We start from the raw sequence: 19,958 nt of genomic DNA, 5'->3' as shown, positions 1-19,958 counted from the left end.
CCTGCAACCCTTGCTGCAAATCTCTCAGGAAAAGCATATTACGCTTTTCTGAGAGATGGACCCCATCCCCTCTGTAGAGGTCAGGAAATTTCAACAAAATGTCTGGATGGGGCAAATAGTGGCCCAACCCCTTTTCCAGCACCTTCCTGATCTCTTTATTAGCCTTATACTGGGCCCTTTCTATAGCTGCAGGGTCCCAAACACAATGCCACACCAGGCGGGGCAGCATGACTGACCAAATTATGGTGGTCCCAGGCCATTGCTCCCGAATGTGCTGGAAATCATCCCAGGCCTGCCAAACTAAGGCCTTGCCCTTTAAGAGTCCCTGATTGTTACCTCCCAGGTGAACAATTAAAACCTGAGGAGGAGGACCCACACAATCTTTAAACAACAAAGGCAGCACTGAAGGCCCTGGTGCCCCCGCCATTTGATACACACATGCTGGCTGAGTCCCAGCTGAGAGCCAACCGCAGTTCTCCGAGCCTGATGAGCGGCCCATACGAGAACTCGGCTCCTCTGGCCAGGAACAACAGCATGTAAAGAGAAAAAACAGTTAAACAAGAACAGAATCAACAATAAACAGACACCAAGTCACTCACAGCCTAATAAAAGGTTGCACATAAGCCTTATAGGCTGAGGAACGCTACCTGCCCAATCTATGAATGGAAGTGGAAGGATACCCCATGACAGCCGCTGTTGAGGCTGTCCCAATTCTAAAGGATTGGGTCCCAAACCGCACCCCAGACAACCCCAACTCACCCAAAGCCCGTGACGTTACTGCGCAAAACTGATGCTTTGTCAACGGGCTACCATTCGAATGTATAAACAAAAACCCCTCCATGGGCCCCCTAACTGCCAAAAAAGCAGTCAACACAGTAACTGGACACAGCTCAAACTCTGAGCAACTACCCAACTCGAGCACCGTTCCCTTCTGCAACTGATCCGTCTTAGAGCGACGGACAGTGATGACTGCCTTACCCGCAAATAGCTGCAGATCCCTTAACAACAGAGCCTTACCAGAAACATCGTTTCTAGACTGTGCCACCAGCTCACTTACTCTAAGAGCCCCCCCAAAAGCTAACAAAGATGCAGCGTGAAACAAACATGCTTCAAATGATGAAGCACACACCACGTCCCAAACCCTCTTCAAACCCTGCAGAATCAAAGGAGACAGGATTCCGCGTATCAACCCTGGGACTGGCCTCTCTGGCCCACCCCTCCAGCATCTTTCGAATAGGAAAGTCAGCTGTTTCTTCCCTATAACCCAGCACCTTACTGACAAAAGCCAATGCAGACAGGTGCCCCCTAATGGATTGCACGACCAACCCCTTACCTCGCAGTGAAACACAGTAATGGAGCAAATGCTCCACCGGGAGGGGCAAAACCCTGCAATACCCTACCTCAGCCCTAAAGTCTTCAAACTGCCGCACAGCCCATTCGTAAGACTTCCTGGTGCTGGGCGCAATGGCTAGACCTATCGCTCTGCAGGCCTTGGCTCTCCGATCAGCCATAGCTCCTTGGGCATTGGCACCGGCTCTCTGTCGGCATCTGGGGCCAGCTGACAAAACCTCTCCATCTGTTTATGAGATAGAGTGTCAGCCACCCCGTTACTCACCCCAGGAACATGTTTGGCTAAAAACAAAATGTCAAGCCGCAAACAGCGCAGAGTGAAGGCCCTCACTAATCTCATAACCCAGCCAGATTTGGATGAAAGAGAATTAATGACGTGGACCACCGCCATATTATCACACCAAAAATGGACAGTGTGATTGGCCATATCCTTCCCCCACAGCCAAACCGCGACTGAAATAGGAAAGAACTCGAGAAACGTAAGATTCCGGTTCACACCAACCTTTACCCAGGAGTCAGGCCAACTATCCGTGCACCAATGTCCATGGAAATAGACTCCAAAACCCAAGGAACCAGCAGCATCAGACATGACCTGAAGCTCAGCTTCGAGCCTCATGTCATCCCTCCAAAAAGGGACTCCATTAAAGGACTCCAAAAATTCCTACCAAACCCTCAAATCATCCCTCATGCTGCAGATGACCCTAGTTCTATGCTGAGGCAAGCGTAACCCTGCCATAGCATCGCACAGTCTTCTAAGAAAAGCCCTCCCAGGAGCAACCACTCTGCAAGCAAAGTTGAGGTGCCCAACTAGCTGCTGCAACTCCAACAAAGTAACCTTCCTTTTAAGAAGAAAGGTAGAAATCCTAGCCCTCAGCTCCACTATTTTCTGAAGAGGCACCCTAGACAACTGCGCAATAGTGTCAATTCAATCCCCCAAAAGGTCAACCTCTGGGTCGGACCTTCAGTTTTCTCAGGTGCTAAAGGAACCCCAAGCTCCACTGCCAGATAGCAACTGCCCACAACGCCCAGTCCCCTTGGGACCCACAAAAAGGTAGTGATCCAAATAATGAATGACATCCTGCAAACCCACTTTCTCCTGCACATTCCAAAAATGAACTGAAACGCTCGAAAGCTGAACATGACACAGAGCAGCCCATTGGCAATGCTCTATCCATGTAAAATTGACCCTCAAAAGGAAACCCTAGAAATTCAAAATCATCGGGATGGACAGGTAAAATGCGAAACACAGACTTAATGTTGCATTTTGCCAATTCTGCCCCCACCCCGCAACGCCTCACCACAGCAATAGCCTGGTCAAAGCTGGTGTACCTAACAGAGCATAAGTGCTCCGGGATCCCATCATTCACGAACTTTCCCTTAGGAAAAGACAAATGGTGAATCAAACGAAAGTCACCAGGCGCCTTTTTAGGCACCACACCCAAAGGTGAGACTCTAAGAGTACTCACTGGAGGATGTGAAAAAGGACCCAGTATCCTTCCCTCAGCCAGCTCTTTTGCAATCTTGTCCCTAACGACCTGCTCCAAGCCCTGAACTGACTTAAGGTTTCCTGACATAAACGGAACTCAAGGACCCTGAAAAGGGATCCTAAATCCAACTTTAAAACCTTCTAACAAATATAAACTATGAACCCTTCAAGGGTACCTCGACAGCCACTGCTCAAGAGGTCCCACCCTTATCGGGCTGGGCCCCTTTCTTAGCTGGAAAGGCACCTCCGCTACCGCCAGGCTTCTTTGTATTTTTATGCCCACGGGCTAGGGCAGTTGTCAAATGAGTGGGAACCACCACACATGGGGCACTCGTGCTTGAACTGGCACACCTTCCTATTACATACTCCAAGGGATCCAAATTCCCAGCAGAGCATGCGGGGTTGAACCGCCTGCCCCGCTGCACCGCGGGGAGAGCCTGATGAACCAGCAGCGGATGTGGATGACCTACTCACCAAGTGACCACTATCAGAGCGATCACCCAGATTAGGCCTATCCAGGGACAAAACATGCAGCCAAAGCTGCTGATGGATCCGATCCCACTGAAGGGACGGATACAGGGCAGCCCTCATCCTAAATTCCTGGTCATATTGTAACCAGGCTGGTCCACTAAAGGTTGTATAGCCTTTATAAATTATGTCCAAATACTGGAACAGGGATGCTGCCACCACGGCTGCACCCTCGCAATCATCCTGGCATAAATACAGAACCCAGGAAGCCAATTAGCCCAGGTCCTGTCCACCTTCCGTTTTTTCAATTTTTCTTTCTCTTTCTCATCCAATTCTTCCTTGTCTTTTTTCTCAACCTCCCGAAAGAGAAGAGAAAAAATATCCACCTACTCCCCATTTAATATATTTTCCCTAGTAGTGGGAAGCAAGTGGTCCCCCAGCGGCAAGGCAACCTCCCCAAACAGCAAAGCAGCAAAAGGCACCATCCCATATGTTGAGGGTGCCTCCATAAAGGAACCAGCCATGCCAGGATGCCCTGCGCCCAGGTACACACTAGGAACGCCTTGCCCACATGGCCAAGCCCAATTCTGAAACACGCCCAACGCAGAGGAGGCAGGCGCCCCTGCGCTTGACATGGAAGCGCCCTGCCCGGCCGCCGAAGCAGGCCCCCATGCTCCCCATGGCCAAACGTGCCCAGGCCCCACCTGTAAACTATCACCCAACCTACCTCCAAATCCAGCAGAAACCAATGGCAAACCGACCCCCGATGCTGCAGCCGCCATCAAACCCACATCCGGACCGCAAAGGCCAGCGTCCCTGCCAGGCACGACCACCAGACCTGTCCTCAAGAATAGACAGCCTGGTGAGAATATTCGCCTGCTTACCCTTCTTAGATTGCCTCACACCATCCTCCCCACATGGAGAAAAGATGCCCGCTGCCTGTTCCAATGCTCTCAATCTACAAGCAATATTGGAATCAACCACCATATCACCCTCCTCATCAGAAGAGGATAACGGTGGTGGTGGCCTTTTCACAAGAGCCTTGGGCGCCTTAGGCACTGGCTTTTTTCCTTTGGGCTTGCCCGACCCTTTTCCACCAGCCATCTAAATATTCAATTCAATTCAATTTATTGCATTAGCACATATTGCCATAGCATCAAACAACCAGATTCAGCAATAAAACAAAAGAAACAAGAAGAGAGAGAGAAAAAAACAGAATACCTCGTGCCTTAATACAATAAGATACAATAAAACTCAATTTTAAAAACCAGATATAAAATTAAAACATCAGAAAAAATTTAACCGGGCACAGTGGCTCAGTGGTAGAGCATCTGCTTGGGAAGCAGAAGGTCCCAGGTTCAATCCCTGGCATCTCCCCCCCCCCCCAAAAAAAAAGGATCCAGGCAAAATAGGTGTGAAAAACCTCAGCATGAGACCCTGGAGAGCTGCTGCCAGTCTGAGAAGACAATACTGACTTTGATGGACCAAGGGTCTGATTCAGTATAAGGCAGCTTCATATGTTCACACTAGTAAACTACCCAGAATAATAATAATGAACAATTAGTGTGGTACAGTCTTCATTTTCTTTTCCATAATGCCAGTCATGAATCTTGCAACTTGGAGGGTAATATGTCTATCTCTGTCAGACAGCAAGAAGACTAGTTTCTCCTGGTTTGACTTACCAAAAAGAGAAGATAAAATACGATCCAGAAACCTATTCCGTTCAATCTTAAAATCAGGACAATAAAATAGGGAGTGATAGAGGTCCTCAATGGATGTTAGGTCACAAGTACAAACTCTTTCCTGAAAAGGAATTTGCCTAAACCGGCCTTCATTGGCCAGTATTGGCAGTAAATCAAAGCGAGCCCTCGTGAAGACTTTCCAGTGCTTAAAGTTTGTCAAATTTACAAAATATGGGGGAAGTAACGGAAGCGACAAGGGCAGCTGGCTATAAATCACAGAAGTTTTCAGTTCGCCTATAATTCCCCTATTGGCTTGGATAGATTGGTCTATCAACCTTTGCTTAACCAAAGATTTAGCAGTATCAAACCCAAGGGAGCCCAGGGAATCAACTGAAAACCCAAGCTTAGCCACTATTTCCAAAATAAAACTGCGCCACGATCTATCCTTCATTTCCCCATATGCCAAAATTAACAGTTCCGATGTCATATGGAAAATAATCTTCAGCCAGAAATTAATAGCCAATTTATAGACTAAAGTTCTTACATGAGGGAGGGATATCTCCAGTCTAGTCATTGGCGAAGGTGTTAAAGGAGGAACCACAAGAAGCCTACATGTAAAGTTATTCTGGGAGACTTCTAGAGAGTGGAGATTTCCAGAGGCCCGTACTGGTGCTCCATAGAGCAGCTGCAGTAATAATTTTCTTTGGTAAATTTTGACAGTTGGGCGTATAAGGCAGACACCTTTTCTTCTATAAAATCGCAATAGTCCCACTGCAGCTTTTTCAATATTATGCTTAGCATGGTCTATATGAGCGGCCCAGGAGCATGACTGACGAAACATGACACCTAATTATTTAAACAAGGGAACCTGTTCGATTGGTTTCCCATCCAACCTCCAGTTATAGTATTTAGGTCTACAAGCAAATACCATAATCTTAGTTTTGTCATAATTTACATGCAAAAGATTATCCTTGCAGTATTGACTAAAGCGTCTCTACAGTCTTCTCAGGCCAATTTGGGTATGAGAAATTAACAGAGTGTCATCTGCATATAACAGGATAGAAATAAATTTCTCACCAACTTTGACAGGGAAAAAGTGGGGACCTGCAAGAAAATCAACTATATCATTCAGGTATAGGTTAAAAAGAAGTGGAGCCAAAATACACCCTTGATGAACCCCTTTTGTTGTTTTAACTGGGCTAGATAATTGGCCATATGGGCCAAGATGAATCTTCATACTCGTATCGGAATAGAGGCCTATTATCCTTGCAAGCAGCCTTGGGTCAATGTGCAGTTTATTTAACTTTGCCCATAAATGGGGTCTCGAGATTGAATCAAATGCTGCTTTTAGGTCAACAAATGCCACAAATAGTTTTTTGAAAGGGCGCGTTGTATATTTATTGACCAGATGATGAAGTAATAGGCAGTGATCTAGAGTAGAGTGCCCCTGTCTAAAACCTGCTTGGTGTGGTGCTAACAGTTCCTTCTCAAAGACCCATGATTCCAATTTAGATAAAAGATGTCTAGCATACAATTTACCAGCAACATCTAGCAAGCTTATTGGCCTATAATTTGCAGGGTTGGAGCGGTCATCCTTCTTGTAAATTGGGACCACAATGGAAGAAGACCATTCCCTAGGGAATTTTCCCTTCCTGTCAATAACAGTAAAAAGAGTGGCTAATATAGGCACCCACCAAGATTGAAAGGCCTTAAACATGTCTGGTGGGATGAAGTTTTCACCTGGAGCTTTATTACTCCTCATAGAGGAAATAAGAAATTTTATTTTGCTCACAGTTACAGGCGGCCACTTGGGCAAACTAATTGTCAGGGAGGAGGATACATAATTTATTACTATATTCTCATCAGGTTGGTCATTGAATAAATTAAAAAAATAGTGCTCCCACTGGCATTTGGAGATGTAAGAATCTGATTCACATTGAACCCTCCCTTCTATAGATGCTAGAAGTCTCCAAAACTTTGACGTATCTCTCTGATTTAGAGCCAAGGTAAGTTCTTGCCAAGATTCTCGTATTGATTTCAATTTTCTTTTCCTTAATTAAAGATTTGTAGCTACTACGAAGCTCAAAAAAAGGTTTTGGTAAAAAGGGTACCTCCTTTTGCTTATGGGTTCTGACAGCACGCCTAAACTGTTTTTTCATATCAGCACATTCTCTATCAAACCATCCATTGCTAACATATTGCCTACCAACTGATGGTCTTAACTAAGCAGGGTTTTAAGGACTCAGTTAATTCTTCATAAAGTAACAAGATAGTCTCACAATCTTCTGAATCCAAGATTTTTCTTTTGGTTTCCAGGAGTGATGTAAAGCACTTGATGTAATTCATTTTGGAGTGCATCTGACCATCTCAAGCGTACATTTGTCATAATCTCAATATCAGGAGACATAACCACAGGGGCACATATTGGATCCCGAGCCAAAATCAAAAATATAAGAGGTTGGTGGTTGCTCTCTGGGAGCGACCCAACTTCAAAATATACTAGATTACAACAGAGAGATGGAGAAATTAATAAATAACCACGCTGGCCCCCTTACGGCTAAAATAAGTAAATTCACCATATTTGTCGCCCTCAAGGTTGCCATTTGCAACCAGAAGGCCCAGCTTATCAATCAAATGATTGAGCATCAGGCCATGTCTGTTTACAACAGAGTCTTTCGAGTGCCTCCTACCATTATAAAATTCGCCATTAGACCCCATACCTATTCGAGCATTAAAATCACCTAGTAAAATCAGTTGTGCATTAGGATAATTGGCTTCAAGATCACATATATAATTTTCCAAGTCAGTCCAACAATTCTTATCATAATAAGGAGATGAATAGGGTGGAATATAAACATTGACTGCCAAAATAGTCCGTTCCTTAAATTTGAAAAGGCAAGTCATGGCTATGGAGGTCAACGAAGGTAGCGATATCACCTCACAAATCAAAGCAGTTGAAACCAAACAAACCAAACCCCCACTAGGTCGACCTTTAGCCGAGGTAGAGAGAGCATTAAGTGAATAGGAAATAAACCCATTTAACATCAATTTAGATGTTAGCCAGGACTCTTGAATAAAAATTATATCATGCCCCCTTATGTATTGCAAAAACATGGGGTCATGGGTTTTATTAAACCAACCTGACACATTCCAAGAAATACACTTTATAAAATGCTCACTCTGAGATGGGAATTGTCAGTCTAACTTCTCTATTTTATCCAGATCCTTGCTACGGATCTGGATAGTCCTCAAGCGGGCGGAGGTTACCAGTATCGAGGCACTGCTGCTGAAGACGCAGCTGCGCTGGGCAGGGCATATTTCTAGGATGGAAAACCACCGCCTTCCCAAGATTGCCCTGTATGGCGAACTCTCCACCGGCCATCGAAATAGAGGGGCACCAAAGAAGAGGTACAAGGACTCCTTGAAGAAATCCCTTGGCACCTGTCGCATCAACCATCACCAGTGGTCTGACCTAGCCTCAGATCGCCAAGCATGGAGACACACCATCCACCAGGCTGTCTCTTCCTTTGAGAACGCACGCATAGCTGGTCTTGAGGACAAAAGGAGATTGAGGAAGAATCGCACTGCTACAGCACCAATCCTAAATCAGACTTTTCCCTGCAGCCACTGTGGCCGGACCTGCCTGTCCCGCATTGGTCTTGTCAGCCACCAGTGAGCCTGCAGCAGACGTGGACTATTGCACCCTTCTTAAATCTTCGTTCGCGAAGCCAAGCCGAGATCCAGATCCTTAGCATCTACTAATATTGACCCATTCCTATATGTATGAGTTGAGACTAGGTTAGAACCCTCAACTGGGCCAACAGGGAGAGGGCCAATTTCACCAATCTCGTGCTCCTCTAAGAAACAGTTAAAATGCTCCCCAATTACAGGGTCAGGCGTAATTTGGTATTGGGGTGGAATATAATCAACCTCCCGAGTGAGGAAATCACTACTCTGCTGGGCCTCTAATAGTTTACCAGGCCCTACTTCTAGCTACATTTGGTGCATTACTTCCATTTCGGCCGTCGTAACAAGTGGGGGGGCAGGTATAGGCTTCTGGAGAAGCTCTTCAGAAGGTACAGATATAGGCCTCTGAGGATGCTCCTTTAAATTCAATAATGTGTTCCTTGAGCGCTCAAGCCTGTCCAGCTCCTCTTTCCCCCACTGGCCTTCTGCAGCTCCACTCTAAAATGGCTCTCCAAAATGGTCACCTGCCAACCTCAAGGGCAATAATAAAAAACCCAGGTTGCCCCACAGGCCCACACCCTCAAAAATTAAAAGGGGAAAGACCAACCCCTGGGCTCCACAACCCCTGCCCCAGGAGACCCCAAACCCTAGGCAGACTCAGCCAACAAGAAGGACAACACCACGTCCTCCACTGCCTCCGATGCCACCGCCAGCCCGCAGCACTGCAGCCGACGCTCTAGCCGAAGCTACAGCCGACGCTTCACCCGCCGCTGCCCAGTCGACTGCCCCAACAAACCCCGACGTCCAACCAAAAACAAAAGAAAAGCCTCAGCCGATCGTCTGCCAAGACGAAGGAGCCGACGAGGAGTGCAGATCTGACAGTTAGACTGTCAGATCCCGCCTTTTTTTCTGCGCGCCAAAACAAGTGCCCCCTGACTCTTCCCATCCAGGGAAGCAAACTCTGCTCATGCAGCCTAGCAGCTACGCTGCAGTCTGCAAGCATAAGATTCTGGAGACAAACAAGGAATAAGTATCTAATTAATGTCTTCATGTTACCACATGGTAGTGAATAGACACGTGTGATCTTCATATAAGCACCTCCCTGACCCTGGTGTTTGGGATCCTTAGTCTGGGTATACCCAGTCATGATACAGAAACTGGAGAGAGAAAGGGGCAGGGGCCTCTTGAGTAGAGCTCAAAGTAAGTGTGCTGGCCTCTGAGTGAGACTTGAGGATCTTCTGAAATTACAACTCTTATCCAAACTATAGAGATCAGTTCCCCTGGAGAAAATGGGGGCTTTGGAGGGTGGACTGTATGGCACTGAACTGCACTGAGGTCCCTGTCCTCCCTAGGCTTAATCAGCAAATCCAGTTTCCCAACCTGGATCTGGCAACCCTATGCCTCCCATCCACCATTGGTGGGCAGGGAGGACCTGGCAACCTTAGCTCAGAGATCTGAGGGAGGAATAGTAAGCAAGACAACTGGAGGCAGGGAGGGACATTAGGAAACTGAGATGACAGATAGAAGAGCTGGAGTTGTTGTCCCACCAGTACCAGTTGTTTGTTTGGTCTGGGTGTGGGGAGATCCCAAGTTATTATAAAACATCCTGGACTAGATGAACCACTGGTCTGATCCAGCAGGCTCTACTTATGTTCTTAAGCCTTTGTTGAAGGAGTGTGGCAGTTTCTTACAGAGACTTGGTTGTCATGTGATGTGATAGGTGCTATATAAATGATTAAATAAATATGCACATAAATGAGCATAGACACATGGTCCTGGCTGCTTATACTCCCTGTTACAAGTCTAATTTAGGAGTATGAAGGAGGAGCAAAACCTACATAGCCCATCCTATGTGTAACTTGGTTTGCACTGTGCTGAGTTGCTGATCTGTTATGAGTTATTTTTTATGTCTCAAGTTTTGAACACTAGAGTTTAACAATCCCCATTTTCGGATTGTACTAGTAATCAGTGTATCTTGGAATGTGAATCTGCCGAATTCAGCTTTCCAGTTAGTACTGAATATTTTAAAACCATGCTGAAGTACCTTCTATTGTCTCCCATTTGAACTGATATATAAAAATTGTATGGTTAGTCTTTTCTCCTAATTATGGTGCCATAGATAGCATTCAGAAATCATGATCATACCATGGTTTGTTCATAATAAGAACAAAATTGGAAGGCCATGGGCATGTGCACTACCTTTTCCCTTTCCCTCAAATATTCGGCCAAGACTGGATTGGAACTAATTTTGTGATGTCTGAATCACACACTTAAACCAGGTGTTTTAACAAGGACACTTGCCCGGTTTATAGGCAAGAAACAAACTCAAGTTGTCAAGGCACCAGTTTCAGATGTCATAACAAATTGCAGGTTGTAATCAGTGAAGAAGTCCTTAATCTCACCTGGGATATGTGAAGTCAGAAGGGAGCATCTAACTTGAATTCCTCCTGAATACATTATATGTGTACTGTGTGTTAGCATTTAGATACCCTAATAATTTGATACCCTATGAATGTCAGTGTGTGCATTCACACTACACTAAAGAATGCATTTTGCAAGTGGATTTTAGCTATTCTTACATAGTAAAAATTCAGTTGCAAAACACATTATTTAGTGTAGTGTGAATGCACCCAGTTTGTCAGTTCCAAGAGATTTTATATGTGTAATGGTATATGCAAAGTCATGGGGTGGAGCCAGGAGACATCAGGTGTGGAACCAGGAGACATCAGGGGCGGAGCCAGGAGCAAAGGTGTAACAAGCATCACTGAACTCCAAGGGAGTTCTGGCCATCACGTTTAAAGTGACTGCACACCTTTTTAAATGCTTTCCTTCCACAGGAAATAATGAAGGATAGGGGCACCTTCTTTGGGGGCTCATAGAATTGGACCCCCGTCCAATTGTTTTTAAAATTGTGGAGTACTTTGGGGAGAGGCACTGGATGCTATGCTGAAAATTTGGTGCCTCTACCTCAAAGCACAGCCCCCCAGAGCCCCAGATACCCATGGATCAATTCTCTATCATTTCCTATGGGAAAAAGTCTCCATACAGAATAATGGGAGTTCCCAGCAGAAATTTCCCTCCCCCCTCCCCCTGCTTTCTGATGACCCTGAAGCGGGGGGAGGGCCTCCGAACCAGGGGATCCCCTGCCCCCACCTGGGGATTGGCAACCCTAAGGCCGGAAGACCGAATCAGGCCCCCGGAAGGCTCCTATCAGGCCTGCAAACCACTCACTGTCATTTGCTTCCTTCTTTCTCTCTTGCTTCCTTTTGCATCATAGCTTGCTCAATTGCACAGGAGCTACAGAGCAAAGCCTCTTTTTTCTCCATTGGCTGACCAGCACATGAAGCAACTTATGTACAAAAGTTCACAATGCCCAGCCATTTCATGTTTTCCTCTGGATCTTAGGCTCAAAGCATTGACCATGAGATTTCTGTAATGAATGTCAATAAATCAAAAGTAAGTTTGCAATTTACAGATGCACATCTGAACAACACCTGAACTGCATACTCAAGATTGCTATGGCACACTGTCTCCAGGTTTTGATGCAATAATTCAGAGCAAGAGGTGTCAGTTATCAGAAGCTGCTATATAAACAAGAGTGTTAATCTGTTAAGCATATTTTAAGTTTTTAATTGTGTTTGTGTCCTTTATAAAGTGTGTATCTCTGCTACCTGGCATTACATTTTGTGACACACATGGCCTGGCCTGACAAGGTCTCATTTATGTCAGATCTGGCCCTCATGAGTTTGACACCCCTGATTATACATGGTTTATTTATCTGTTTATTTAAAACATTTATTCCACTTCTTGAGGAAATGGCTGCTTTGGAAGGTGGATTGCAGAGTATTATACCCTACCAAGGTCCCTTCCTTCCCTAAATCCCTCTTTCCTGGGCTCTACCCTCAAATCTCCATCTATTTCTAAACTGGGAGCTGGCAACCCTAGCCTTGATCCTAACTTGATCTTCTTTGTTGTTTTGTAGAGAGTTGGATTGAAAGATGTCTCAGTGAAAGTGAAAACAAACGCTATTCCAGTCACACTTCTCTGGGGAATGTTTCTAATGATGAAAGTAAGTATATTCCATGTTATTTTTCAATAGAAGTTGATAGAATTGTGGTTCTGGAAAGCAGCAGTTTTTAAACTTAATCTTGGGGGAAAGCCGAGATGAAATGTCTGTGGTTCAAGAGGACTCGTCTCAAAGAGATGAAGGGTTGGCTGCTATTTTTCTACCAGGTAACGGATCAGAGTTGTCCACTGTGATGGTGACAAACAGTATGGACTGTCTGCCAGAGTCTCGAGGCGGCAGGAGGAAGGTGGCGGGCCTAGCTTGCCTGGGAAATTATAGATGTTTGTATGCAAATGCTAGAAGTGTTCGAAGTAAAATTGGTGAATTGGAATGTTTAGTGTTGGGAGAAAACATAGACATTGTGAGAATTTCAGAAACTTCGTGGAATGAGGAGAATCAGTGGGACATGGTGATTCCTGGATATAAGTTATATCGGAAGGATAGGGAGGGAAGGGTTGGAGATGGGGTGGCTCTGTATGTCATAGAGGATATACGGTCCAGTAAGACTGAGGTCAGAGAGTTAGATTCCCTTTTAGAAATGCTTTGGGTTGAAATAGAGGGCCCAAAAGGAAATTTAACTATGGGAGTTTGTTATCGCCCACCAAATCAAAAGAGAGAGGATGATTATAATATGATGGAAGGCTTAAAGATAGCGGCTAAACGTAAAAACTGTGTCTTAATAGCTGATTTTAACTACCCACAGATTGATTGGGTCAGTATGAGTTCTGGTCGAGAGAAAGAGATTGAGTTTCTTGATGCTCTCAATGACTGTGCTATGGAGCAGATGGTCTCAGAACCTACCAGGGGTGGGGTGATCCTGGATTTTGTCCTAAGTAATGCCCAAGACTTGGTGAGAGATGTAAAAGTGATTGCGCCGCTTGGGAGCAGTGACCATAATGTTATTGATTTCACCGTTTGTATAAATAGGGAGTTGTCCAAAAAGACCGGCACAACCACATTTAACTTTAAAAGGGGTAAATTCTCTGAGATGAGGAGGCATGTGAGGAGGAAACTGAAAGGAAAGGTACATACGGTCAAAACCCTTGGGGAAGCTTGGAGACTATTTAAAACTATAATCCTAGAAGCTCAGATAAAATACATACCACAAGTTAGGAAAGGCACAAACAGGCATAAGAAAAGGCCTGCATGGTTAACAAACAAAGTAATGGAAGCTGTAAAAGGTAAGAAGGACTCCTTTAAGTGGTGGAAAACCAGTCCAAGTGAGATTAGTAAAAGGGAACACAGGCTGTGGCAAATCAAATGCAAGACTGTGATCAGGCAGGCAAAAAGGGACTATGAGGAGCATATTGCAAAAAACATAAAGACCAACAATAAAAATTTCTTCAAATATATTAGAAGTAGGAAACCAGCCAGGGAGGCAGTGGGGCCCTTGGATGACCATGGGGTCAAAGGATTACTGAAGGAGGATAGGGAAATGGCTGAGAAGCTGAATGCATTTTTTGCCTCCGTCTTCACTGTGGAAGACGAAAACTTTTTGCCCGCCCCAGAACCACTAATTTTGGAAGGGGTGTTGAAAGACCTGAGTCAGATTGAGGTGACAAAAGGGGAGGTCCTACAACTGATGGACGAATTAAAAACTAATAAGTCACCAGGTCCGGATGGTATACATCCGAGAGTTCTGAAAGAACTCAAAGTTGAACTTGTGGATCTTCTAACAAAAATCTGTAATCTTTCATTGAAATTTGCCTCCGTTCCTGAGGACTGGAAGGTAGCAAATCTTTAAAAAGGGTTCCAGAGGAGATCCGGGAAATTACAGGCCAGTCAGTCTGACTTCAATACCAGGAAAGTTGGTAGAAAGCATTATCAAGGACAGAATGAGTAGGCACATTGATGAACACGGGTTATTGAGGAAGACTCAGCATGGGTTCTGTAAGAGAAGATCTTGCCACACTAACCTGTTACATTTCTTTGAGGGGGTGAACAAACATGTGGACAAAGGAGACCCGATAGATGTTGTTTACCTTGACTTCCAGAAAGCTTTTGATAAAGTTCCTCATCAAAGGCTCCTTAGAAAGCTTGAGAGTCATGGAGTAAAAGGACAGGTCCTCTTGTGGATCAAAAACTGGCTGAGTAATAGGAAGCAGAGAGTGAGTATAAATGGGCAGTCTTTGCAGTGGAGGACGGTAAGCAATAGGGTGCCACAGGGCTCGGTACTGAGTTCCATGCTCTTTAACTTGTTCATAAATGATTTAGAGTTGGGAGTGAGCAGTGAAGTGGCCAAGTTTGCGGATGACACTAAATTGTTCAGGGTGGTGAGAACCAGAGAGGATTGTGAGGAACTCCAAAGGGATCTGTTGAGGCTGGGTGAGTGGGCGTCAACGTGGCAGATGCGGTTCAATGTGGCCAAGTGCAAAGTAATGCACATTGGGTCCAAGAATCCCAGCTACAAATACAAGTTGATGGGGTGTGAACTGACAGAGACTGACCAAGAGAGAGATCTTGGGGTCGTGGTAGATAACTCACTGAAAATGTCAAGACAGTGTGAGTTTGCAATAAAAAAGGCCAACTCCATGCTGGGAATTATTTGGAAGAGAATTGAAAACAAATCAGCCAGTATCATAATGCCCCTGTATAAATCGATGGTGCAGTCTCATTTGGAGTACTGTGTGCAGTTCTGGTTGCCGCACCTCAAAAAGGATATTATAGCATTGGAGAAAGTCCAGAAAAGGGCAACCAGAATGATTAAAGGGCTGGAACACTTTCCCTATGAAGAAAGGTTGAAACGCTTGGGACTCTTTAGCTTGGAGAAACGTCGACTGCAGGGTGACATGATAGAGGTTTACAAGATAATGCATGGGATGGAGAAAGTAGAGAAAGAAGTACTTTTCTCCCTTTCTCACAATACAAGAACTCGTGGGCATTCGATGAAATTGCTGAGCAGACAGGTTAAAAATGATAAAAGGAAGTACTTCTTCACCCAAAGGGTGATTAACATGTGGAATTCACTGCCACAGGAGGTGGTGGTGGCCACAAGCATAGCCACCTTCAAGAGGGGTTTAGATAAAAATATGGAGCAGAGGTCCATCAGTGGCTATTAGCCACAGAGTGTGTGTGTGTGTGTGTGTGTGTGTGTGTGTGTGTGTGTGTGTGTATATATATATATATATATATATATATATATATATATATATATATATATATATATATATATATATATATATATATATAATTTTTTTGCCACTGTGTGACACAGAGTGTTGGACTAGATGGGCCATTGGCCTGATCTAACATGGCTTCTCTTATGTTCTTATAATAATCATTCGCTGGTTCCAAACCCTGCAACCATGCTGAAACTGACTTTAGTGTAATTTGTCAAAATTATTTATCAGCAATATTTTCTTACCGTATTTAAAATTTACATTATTTGACATCACAAGGAAAGTTAGTGCCTACAACAGGGCATTCTCTGTGGTGGCTCTTTCTTTGTGGAATTCTCATCATAGAATGTGCTGTTTGGCTGGTTCTGTCTGGATCGCTAGACAATTACTAAGCATCTTTCTGATCTGCTATTCCTTTAGGACTATGGGAATGATTAAAAGACAAACTCTTCCTCTGGCTTTGTGTGTATTTTTATGTTGATAAAGGTGGTCATTATGCTGTTGGTTGGTTTTACTGTAATTGTGAGCCAAGGTTGAATATAAGTGTAAAACACATACCATATTTTTTGGACCATAAGACGCACTTCCCCCCCCAAAAAAAAGTGGGGGGGGGAAGTGTGTGCGTCTTATGGTCCGAAGGTACGTACCTTGGAGGGGCGATCCACTGCCTCTGCCTCCGATCCGGCGCTTCCCCCGCGCCTGCCTGCCTGGCTCCATCTTCTTCAGGCAAGCGCTGGGATCGCTCCATGTGGCCCCACCGCAAACCCAGCGCTTCGCAAGCGCCGGCTGCGGAGGGGGCAGCGTGCTTCGTCCTTGTCTGTCTGCCTGGCTCCACCTCTGATGCTTAAAGCAAGCGCTGGGATTGGAGGGCGGAGGGAGCGATCCCAGCACTTGCTTTAAACATTAGAGGTGGAGCCAGGCAGGCAGACAAGGAGGAAGCACGCTGCCCTCTCCACAGCTGGCGCTCGCAAAGCACTGGGTTTGCAGAGGAGGCGGGTGCTTCCTCTTTGCCTGTGTGCCTGGCTTCATCTGTGATGCTTAAAGCAAGCGCTGGGATCGGAGGGCGGAGGGAGCGATCCCAGTGCTTGCTTTAAGCATCAGAGGTGGAGCCAGGCAGACAGACAAGGAGGAAGCACGCTGCCCCCTCCGCAGCTGGCGCTTCTGAAGCGCTGGGTTTGTGGTGGGGCCACGTGGAGCGATCCCAGCGCTTGCCTGAAAAAGATGGAGCCAGGCAGGCAGACGCGGGGGAAGCACCGGATCGGAGGCAGAGGCAGCGGATCGCCCCCCAGGAGGAAGGTGCGTCCTATGGTCTGGAGCACCTTATGGACCGAAAAATACGGTAGCCTGTGTGGTAGTGTGGGCAAGTCTACCATGATGTTTCTGTGGCCTTTTTGGTGTGGCAAATTCTTGCTTTGCATGCATCTCTGGTCCTGAGAGGGGCAACTGGAGGAATCTGTGAGATTTCTTGCATGTTCCAACATATAAATCTATATATCTAAAAGTAAACTCGTTAGGATGAGGAAAGCATCTAGTCCATCCACTGCCAACGTAGAGGTATTTTTCTATTCATGGAAACTCTCAGGTATGGGGAAAAAAGATTTGTAGATCAACCCTCAAGCCAGTCTGACAAGGACTAAAAATACTCCAGATTGAATGAAATACTGAGAATAGCTAAGTATCAGCAAAAGGTAAAAAGGCAAGACAGAAATCAGGCATAATAGTACAATCCTAAGATTGCAAACCACCTCTGAATTTCTCTTGCCTTGAAAAGCTTGTGAGGTCACAATAAATTGTCTATGAGTTGACAGTCAACCCTCCCCAACAAAATACTTCCCTGGGATTAAGTCTCATTGAGTAGATCTGTTTAGGATTGTATTGTAAATCCCAAGAAGTTTAGAGAATTCTGGAAGGTAAGATTTGTGGGGTGGAATGAGATTTCCACCGTATCCCTCCCCCACTGGTTTGAGCAGCAGTCCTAAAAATCAGTTCTCCTAAGCATGAGCATCATAAATGCACTGTACAGGTGACATTTCTCGGTAGAAGCCAGATAAGGAAGAGAGGAAGGAAGAGCTATCAAAGTGGCCCTTCCCCCACTCATAACAAAACACCACTGCAACAGGAGGTGGTGGCCACTACATGCAAGACAGATCCAAGAGGGGATTGGATAAACATATGGAGCAGAGGCCCATCAGTGGCTATTAGCCACATGGAACTCTCTGACTAGGGCAGTGATGCTCTCTATTCTTGGTGCTTGGGATGGGGCAACAGTGGGAGGGCTTCTAGTGCCCTGGCCCCACTGGTGGACCTCTTGATTGCACCTGGGGTTTTTTTGGCCACTGTGTGACAGAGTGCTGGACTGGATGAGCCATTGGCCTCATCCAACATGGCTTCTCTTATGTTCTTATCCTGTCCCCCCCGCCCCACCAGCACTTTCCTAAACATGAGGCAGAGTCTATGTGTGTACAGTTTGTATGCATGTAGGAATCATGCTGATGTTCTAGCATCCCTTCACAGGAGAGTGCAGAGTCTACTCCCCCACTCCATCCTCTGATTTCTACCTGTGTATGTCATCTGTCAGGAGCTCATCTGATTTCTTATCACTTGATGCTGCACTGCTGAGTGTATGTATTTCTCTGAGAAGCATTAATGAGATGTAAAAGTATATGAAAGTTATTTCTGTGTTTGTTTTATTGACTGTGATAGTTCACTTGTGTGTAAGTAGACTCTTCTTGTGGCAAGTCACCAAGTGAGGCATATGCGAGAAATCATCTCAGTAAAGTCTCTTATTCTTACTAAACAAGCAGAATGTTTATATTTGTTTGTTTGTTGTCCCTCTACACATTTTTGCTATTTATTTAGTGTGGCTTTCACTTCAGCCATCTGAGTGCCTTGCCCCTCTAATGAATGCTGAATTAATATCAGGCTACTCTAGAATTACTGCCTAGGTGTTGTTGTTTTTTTAAAAAATTGTTTTATCTATTTTCTTTTTAAAAAAAATATATTTATAGCTCCAAAATATGTAAGATAACAAAAAATGGTTGCATATTACCAGGGCTTTTTTTCTGGAAAAAGAGGTGCTAGAATTCCGTTCCTCCAGACAAAAGGCCCTGTGTATTACTGGTTACCATACCACACATATAGTTATCTAATATTACATAAAGCTTATTTTCCTGAAATACAAAACAAAGAGAAACATAATGAAGGGAAAAGATAATAAATAACATACCAGCTACAATGTTTAAACCTGGGCATTGTTGGGACCTGTTTGGGATCTTTTTTATGTGTAAGGAAGGGAAAGTGTGCTTTATGTTAGAAGAAAGGGAACTCCCTAGGTGTTTTTGACTTGCTGAGGTGATATTATTGCTTGGCCTCTGTTACTACTGGTTTAACGTGTCTACTTTTAGGTTATCAGCCAGATATTTGAGTGAATTGCTGGGTTTATATGGCAGCTGATTTGAACCCTTTGGAAATTATTTATTTTTATTTTTCTGATTTGTTTGGATGATGTATAGCCATAAGCCATATATGGTCACTGAATTAGCCTTCTGTTTTCTTTGAATGTCGTCAGTGTGTCTGTGAGGTAGACTGATACATTTTACCTCATGTTAGTTAAGCTGATGTCACTATCCTTTGTGAAATCACCGGTTCATCAGTCCTAACTAGGCTAAGCTGATTTGGAGATGATGGCCTATGTGAAGACTTTTAGCTGGAAAATTCCAGTTTGATAAAAGCAAATGACAGAGCTTCAGGCAACTGAAATTACACCTCTCTCCTCAATGGCAGTGAGTGGCTGTTATTCGGAACCAGGTAATATCTACAGTTGCCAGCCACCAGATGGGGCCTGGAGTTCTCCCAGAATTACCACTCATCTCCAGACTACAGGTTTCAGTTCCACTGGAGAAAATGGTGACTTCAGAGGGTAGAATCTATGTTATATCACAGATTCAAGGAGAAATCTCTTCCTAGATTCTCCCCTTCCACAGGCTTCACCTCCAAATCTCCAGGAACAACAGCTGGTAAATCACCACTGTTGCCTTATTTTCCATTGCACTATTGTTGTGAAGAAGGGAGGAGGAGACCTGACTTTGTGCTGCAGATCA

At 44.9% G+C, this 19,958-nt stretch overlaps 1 protein-coding gene across 3 annotated transcripts in view; it reads left to right on the top strand.

Moving 5' to 3' along the window:
- RFX4 (regulatory factor X4) overlaps positions 1-19,958 on the top strand; it is a 141,148-nt gene that overhangs the window by 40,224 nt on the left and 80,966 nt on the right. For 2 of the 3 annotated variants that reach the window (XM_060245572.1, XM_060245570.1), the window contains exon 2: positions 12,656-12,742. In XM_060245572.1, the coding sequence (XP_060101555.1) occupies positions 12,656-12,742 (87 nt within the window). Of the gene's footprint in view, positions 1-12,655; positions 12,743-19,552; positions 19,666-19,958 lie in introns of those variants that run through there. The other variant, XM_060245571.1, reaches the window with a different exon arrangement.

This window comes from Heteronotia binoei, chromosome 8, assembly GCF_032191835.1.
Source record: "Heteronotia binoei isolate CCM8104 ecotype False Entrance Well chromosome 8, APGP_CSIRO_Hbin_v1, whole genome shotgun sequence".
NCBI lineage: Eukaryota > Metazoa > Chordata > Lepidosauria > Squamata > Gekkonidae > Heteronotia > Heteronotia binoei.
This window is presented reverse-complemented; position numbering and strand designations above follow the sequence as displayed.